We start from the raw sequence: 7,645 nt of genomic DNA, 5'->3' as shown, positions 1-7,645 counted from the left end.
AAAAACAAACAGAATTTAATTTGTGTCCTTATTCAATCACTAGTTACTGAACTTGTCTGTTGTTGTGCTTATAATAACATTATAAGGACAATTTAAAGCAATGCTAGATTACTCTGTACTCGATTTAATACACCTCTCGAATACTCTGGTCTATCTGTCAAACCAAACCGGCAGCACTGCGTCGCATATTGATGACGTTGTTTGACTCCTCGACGCTTTTCACAGTTGTTTTGGATAACTGCATAAACCACACAACATGTGTAGCAACAAAGTGTAGCATGTGCCCATCTCTCTAGCCTGCCACGACGTCAACAACGAGCCTGAGACATGGAGACAGTCTTATTTAAATCGTTTTCTCTCATGTTGGCTTGAGTATTCACATCAGTATTCACGATGATTCCCGTTCCGCTGGTGGTCTGTGTGCTGGGAGGTTGGTGCGCCGTCTACCTCACTGACTCGGTCCTAAAGGTAAAACACACATTCAACGCACACGGCTGTGTACAATAAACACTTGGCTCAGAGATGTGTGTGTAGGTGTGTGTGTGTGTAGTTCGCCAGTGGTAATGGCTATCGTTAGCATGAGATTAAGTCACTCATCACTAGTCTTTAATCTGTTTACTTTATAGTCTATACACATTCATGATAACATGGATAATGTATATAGTTGGTGCTGTATTGCCTCCAATAGCGTTGTTGTTCTACGGCTGTACGCAGTGTTTAGTGAAAAAGCCCCCAAAGCCCTATTCTCTACAAACCTGTATTATAGTTTGATGTCTCTGCACCTACTGCACTCCTAAACATCCCTCAAATATGAGGGGCCGTTTAGGACATAACTAATTGAGACACTCTCACACACATACCTATGAAACACTGAAACGCTCACACACTCACTACTGAAACACTCACACATACATACATACATACTCGTCTGAAACACTTACACATACATATGAGAAACACACACGCATACATACATACCTCTGTGGCATATACACATACATACATATGAAATGCTTACATTCATACAAGTGAAACATTTATATGTATCTATCTGAAACACTCATGCAAGCACATATTTGTATAAATGTTTCAAATGTATGAATACGTTTTTCAGTTATATGTATGTATGCTCTTACATGAGGACGTGCAAGCGTTTCACATGTAGTATTCATACCAGTAATTTCAGTAGTGACGGTGAGAGCGTTTCAATAGTGAATGTAAGAGTGTTTCATAGGTATGTGTGCATGAAATTCCAAGGTCAAGGTCGGCATTTAAACCGGAAGGCGGGAACAAAGAGTGCATTTTTGAACAGCCAGAGCGCGCCAATCTGAGCCAACCGTCAAGAGCGAGTAAGAGCGTGACATTACCTCAGTAATCAGACCGTTAATAGTCAGTTATCTCACTTACACCTTACTCTTTGTTCCCGCCTTCCGGTTTAAATGCCGACCTTGACCTTGGAATTTCATGCACACATACCTATGAAACACTTACATTCACTATTGAAACGCTCTCACCGTCACTACTGAAATCACTGGTATGAATACTACATGTGAAACGCTTGCACATCCTCATGTAAGAGCATACATACATATAACTGAAAAACGTATTCATACATTTGAAACATTTATACAAATATGTGCTTGCATGAGTGTTTCAGATAGATACGTATAAATGTTTCACTTGTATGAATGTAAGCATTTCATATGTATGTATGTGTATATGCCACAGAGGTATGTATGTATGCGTGTGTGTTTCTCATATGTATGTGTAAGTGTTTCAGACGAGTATGTATGTATGTGTGAGTGTTTCAGTAGTGAGTGTGTGAGCGTTTCAGTAGTGAGTGTAAGAGTGTTTCATAGGTATGTGTGTGAGAGTGTCTCAATTAGTTATGTCCTAAACGGCCCCTCATACTCAAAGGAGGCATCTCTGTTCTGTTTCGCTTCAGAAGGTATCTTCCCTCTTGGTTTTGGAAATGTTTTCCCTTGCCTTACGGCATAGGCTTAGGGGGTGTAAACAAATGTTGCCTGTGAAACTCTTCGACCCTGTCACTATTATTAAAAGCTATTCAAATAAAATGGACTTGATGTCAGGCCAAGGTTTCCAGGTTAATCGGCACTGTGTCTTGGTTCCCTAGTCTTCTGGGAAACACCGGAACAGCTACGAGGCATGGCTTGGCAGCCACGGGGTCACGTTGTCCCCGTTCCAACTCCGGTGGCAGACTACCATGTTCAACCGTCTGTTTGCCTACTGTGCCCGAATCAACCCGCATGCTCTCTACCTATGGTAAAAAAACGTTATAACTACAACTAATATGTCCTATAACTGTACCTTTTATCTCTCCTACCCCCTCACCTCACCTGGACTATCTTCCTCCAACGTCCCTCTAACTGCATGCATCATTACTAAAACAACGTCTACCTTTGCAATGTGATTGTACCTTCTACTGGAGTTATCTTCTGTAAGCTTAATCAAGCAAACAGTCACTCATCAGTGTTTTGTAAATTAACGTTCCATACATTGGGTTAACTATGACAGGACTTTCACTCCAGACTTTGCCTCCAACAAACCAGTGATATTGCTACATGTAGTACTGCAAATGTAAAAAATACATGCAAATACAATGGTTATTTTATTAAGTTGATACCTTAATTTGTTATATTATATTATGCTGTACATGTGGTAAGTTGTAACCAACCATATTACTGTACAATTGCCTGGATTAATAGTATTATCTTACTATGTATCCCCCTCCAGTGGCAGAAGGAGCACATTGCACTCCAAAACACAAATCAATTGAGGTCCATTGTCATTTACTCAATTTCTCTCAATTATTTGGAGGAATTTTCCCTTTGCGATATTTGTCAAATAATCTTGACAGACGGTCGAAATGAGTGTCAATGTACGGTAAAAGCCCTAGTCCCTACTGCTCCAGACAAGCTCCTCCCTCCCATCCTCCTCCTTTCAGGTTCAGCAGTGGGGTGGTGTTTGGGGTGGTGGCCATGGTGGGCTCGGTGGTGCTGCTGGCCCGGACCCTGCAGCAGACCCTGGCCCAGATGACATCCGACAGCCCCCGGATGGCCGGGCAGCAGGCGTTGCAAGTGGTGGTACGTGGGTGAAGCTTGGGGATGAGGTCATGTTGTACCAATCAGTGAGCGGATGGTCGGTTATTGACTAGTAATGCAGTTGTGGATCCTGGGTGATGGTACTTAGTACGTTTACATGCACTCCTTAATCAGATTAAGGCCATAGTTTGACTATGCTCCTCAATCGGACAACTGCAATTGTCCGATTATTAGGGGTGTGACGATACACTCAGCTCACGAGAAGAGACGAGACACGATATTGGGTTCATGAGAACGAGACGAGACGAGATTTTAAGAAAACTACAATGACAAAATATATGACTTTTATTTAACCAAGTCGCGCATGCATTTTGAAATGTTTTATTATAACTCTGTACATGCATGAAATTGAAACTAAAACTAAAATTTATAAAAGTTAAATTAAAATAAATAAAATTAAATAATTCTCTTTTTTTTCAAGTGCAAACATTATTATGTGCAAAACCAAATCAAAGTACCCAAAATGTACTTTGATTAAATGTATTCGTTTTCACGGTTATTCAGCCTCTTCTTCTCCTCCGGATAACACGACCGCATTGCATTGTGGTATACGGGAGTAACATGTAGGCTACATCGTATGTACACTCAAATTTTGGGTATTTTAAGTGCACTATATAGTGCATGAAATTAACCACTGAGAATTCGAACACCACTACAAAATGGCGAGCACCCTATATAGTACACTATATCCGTGATAGGGAACGATTTCGAACACAGCTTATGGCTGCTTTCGATGCTTCCCCTGCTTCCCCTCCTCTTCTTTTCCTTCTCCTTCTTTAGGTTCTGGCAGGCTAGATGTAGAAAAGGCGCATTACTGCCCCCACAGGCGACAAATAGAAGTTTGGATAAATCACAAATCTCGTGAGACCGAATTTTAACGCGATGGGTAATATCGTCGAGTTTAATCTCGTGAGATCTCGTGGCAAGAGATCTCGTCACACCCCTACCGATTATACATGGCGGTGAGAAAATCGATTCATTGGCCGAAGCATTTCTTGCCCCGGTACGATAGGTGGCGCTGTGCCCATTTCAACTAGTGGTAATAGAGCCACCGGTTGACCTCTTTACGTCACGAGCAACAACAAGGGCTGAAGTACCAGAGAGTCTGAGAACCTGACGTTGTCTTTAAGAATCATAATTTCAGAGAATATCCCCACCCGTTCGGCCGCGGCCCAATGAATGAATAAATATCGTAAAAAAAAACATTTATTTTGACCGATGTGCCCGAAGTTACTACTTTACAACCTCGTTGATGTCCAACATTTAGAAAGACATGTACTTTTAATTCAGCCTTGGGTGAAATCGAAGTGTTGGACCTTTCCTGCTGTCGGCTCCCAGACCGTAGTCGAGGAGAGACGTTCCCTCCAGGGCCGGTGTTCTCTCACCCTTCACTTTGACCGGCAGTGGGTCTGCTTATAGGTCGGAATGAAGTGGCCACCGATTATTGACAGGCTGGGTACTTTATTCGTAGTTCCACTAACCTAACAGAACACGTTTGAAACGGAACTCGTTCTTTCACTAAACTGCAACGCGTAACCGCTCGCTCTCCTCGCTCGTCACTCACTCGCTGAAGTCACTCACACACGCACATTGCCATTCTTGCGCTACTCTCGTAACAGAAGTGTAGCGTGTACTGAATGCATGTTGATGATGATACACTTCTTATGGGGGGTAACTACATTGGCACAACCCCGGCTTCCTCCATCTTCTTCGCCACCTTTTTAAATAAATTGCCGTCTCTCGTTTTCCGACGGCGACAACAACATGACTATTGTCTCCTTATGCTTCTGGATCAGGGCCCCCGGGAAAAAATCTAAATCTGATTCCATGCGATCCGATCCGTTACATGCACGCTTAATTCGACTAACAATCGAATAATCGAGTAACTCGATTCGATTATAGTCAGACTTACTTAAGGTGTATACATGCATCTTAATAATCCAATCATAGTTGGACTAAGCCAATAATTCGAGTGTCATGTAAACGCACTGAATGTTAGTGTCTGATCTGCAGTCTGTTTGTAGTCAGGTAGTTTAATCAAGGTGACGCAGAGTGGGAAAAAATTGAAAAACAGACAGGGACAGATGGACATGCAGTCAGACAGATAGATAGACACTCCCCTGATGGTGTGTGTGTTTGTGCTTTGTATGCGTGTGTGTGTGTGTGTGTGTTGGTGTAGATCCCAGGGGTCAACCTGCCCACCAGTCAGCTACTCTACTTCTTCAGCGCCCTGCTGCTGAGCGGGGTCATCCATGAGCTGGGCCACGCCGTAGCCGCCCTCCGGTAAAAAACACACGCAAACACACAAACATATAGATGTACAACACACGCACGCACGCACGCGTGTGTGTGACAACAAATCATTCTTGACTACAGCCAATTATAAAGATACAGTAAAATGTCACAAACTCATGAGATAGGACATGAAACAGGCAGAAGTGTGATTTATAGCGCGCGCCTGACAACACTGGATTGTGTGTGTGTGCGCAGGGAGCAGGTGAGGGTGAACGGCTTCGGGATGTTTGTGTTCGTGGTGTACCCCGGGGCGTTCGTGGACCTCTTCACCACCCACCTCACCCTGGTCTCCCCCACCCAACAGCTGCGTATCTTCTGCGCTGGTGAGACCGCTGTGCTTTGCTAGAACATACTATAACTCTGCTTAGATATGCTATGCTAAACTTGACTCTGCTTAGGTATACTTTGCCATGCTGAACTATACTACTTTATATTGTGCTATGTTTTGCTGGACTGCACTATACAAGGCTAAAATATACAGGACGATGCTAGAATATGCTTTCTTCAATTTTGCTATGCTAAACTACACTATTCTATAGGGATGCTCGATTATGGAAAAAATCATAATCACGATTATTTTGGTCAATATTGAGATCACGATTATTCAAACTATTATTTTTAAGGTTGAAAACATGATGTATTTATTCAGCATGTCTCTCCCAAAAACACTGAGAACTTTGAAATGTCACTTTGAAATCTTAAATAATGTACAGATATGTATCCAGCAGTGCACTTTCTATAAAAAAAAAAAAAAAAAAGATTATATTAGTTTTTTTATCGTTTGACGCTAATATCGAAATCGAGATCTCAATTTGATTAATCGCCCAGCCCTACTATGCTATTTAATGTGCTATACTTTGCTTTCCTTTACTATATGCAATGTTGCTATGCTATACAACCACTTTATCCTTGAGGATAAAATGGTCTATTTAAAGGACAACATCACAGATTCAAACAGCTTTGCATCACTACAATGAGGGGAGTTTCTGCAAATAATGTTTAACCTTCCTCCATGTTGGCTGCACCCAGATCTCCACGTTTGCATCATCATGATAAAAGGAGCAAAGGGATCTTGTTGCAGGCAGCATAGAGGAAAGCATTGCTGATTATTTGCATGTACTGCCTACATGGTCATAAGCCAAGTAGTCCTTTGACAATGACATATAGTGGCATTCTTGCGTTTGGAAAAGTATGCTTTTTCAAGTGACCTAGATTATTAGTGGCTTGTCTTAAACGTAAGAGGTTTCAGGCCTGGCCACGGATGTGTATTGATCCTTCAGGTATTGATTTGCCATAGTTGGAGGACTAGGAGGAAGGACACCATAGTTGTGTTATCGATATTTTTCATAATTGGAACGTCCAAGAATACTTGGTGTCCCGATAACAATAGAAAAATCTACTTCTCTTTCAAGTTGGGTCTTTAAATGGCCAAAGGGAAGGATGATTTTCGGAGCCATTACAAGGTCCAGCCACTAGAGAGCAGAAAAGTGCTTTGGCATGATGAATGAGCTCTGTGTATGAGCGGAGTGTACTATGGGAGTGTTTCTACCTAAAGTAAGCCAAAACTATGTACGTACTCAAAAGCATTTAGGATAAAGATGCTTTGTATTGTGCTTTGTTCAGACACGTGCATTTAAGTAAAATGAACCCCCTTTAATTTGCTAAAAGGTACAATATGTAACCTTTCCATATATGAATATCTAAACAAGACAAGACCAATGTTTTATATTAGAGTTGTGACATAATCCCAATTGTTTTCCAACAATTTTCCAACTCTGAGAAATCCGTAGTTTCATTCAAGCTAATGATCTGTTGCATTTGGTCGCATAGACGGTACTTGGGCTGGTCATTTCTTATTATACTTTTTTTTTATCCGTCCGTAGAACAATGGCATCTGTGAATATTGCCCTCACTCACTCACCCGTCTGTGAATAGCCTCTCCTCTCTGATTTAATTAGAAGGAAATGACATACCGTAACACAATGTGAGGGAAATTTTTACATTAACTCACCCTTGACACAACCTCTGTGTTCCCACGCTTCCTCAGACGTCTTTAAGCGAAAAGTTCTTCTATTATTTTGATTGAGCGGCAGAATTGACGGCGGAAACATTGTGTTTATTTTTTTGGTTTCCTCTATTCCTCGTGATGTGGTCGGCGGTCCCAAACTGAAGATGTTATTTTTCAGAAGGAAAGAGAGGAAGGGAGAACGAGAGAGATGGGCGAGGGA

At 41.8% G+C, this 7,645-nt stretch overlaps 1 protein-coding gene across 2 annotated transcripts in view; it reads left to right on the top strand.

The window, feature by feature from the left end:
* Positions 1 to 218: 218 nt before the first annotated feature.
* mbtps2 (membrane-bound transcription factor peptidase, site 2) overlaps positions 219 to 7,645 on the top strand; it is a 14,486-nt gene continuing 7,059 nt past the window's right edge. For both annotated transcript variants that reach the window (XM_060045695.1, XM_060045694.1), the window contains exons 1-5: positions 219 to 468; positions 2,135 to 2,283; positions 2,966 to 3,104; positions 5,302 to 5,405; positions 5,613 to 5,740. In XM_060045695.1, coding sequence (XP_059901678.1) covers positions 394 to 468; positions 2,135 to 2,283; positions 2,966 to 3,104; positions 5,302 to 5,405; positions 5,613 to 5,740 — 595 coding nt within the window. In that variant the 5' untranslated portion in view covers positions 219 to 393. The remainder of the gene's footprint in view (positions 469 to 2,134; positions 2,284 to 2,965; positions 3,105 to 5,301; positions 5,406 to 5,612; positions 5,741 to 7,645) is intronic.

The sequence above is a fragment of the Gadus macrocephalus genome, chromosome 23 (genome assembly GCF_031168955.1).
Source record: "Gadus macrocephalus chromosome 23, ASM3116895v1".
Classification (NCBI taxonomy): Eukaryota; Metazoa; Chordata; class Actinopteri; order Gadiformes; family Gadidae; genus Gadus; species Gadus macrocephalus.
Note: the sequence above shows the minus strand (reverse complement) of the source record. Positions and strands in the feature narration are given on the sequence as shown.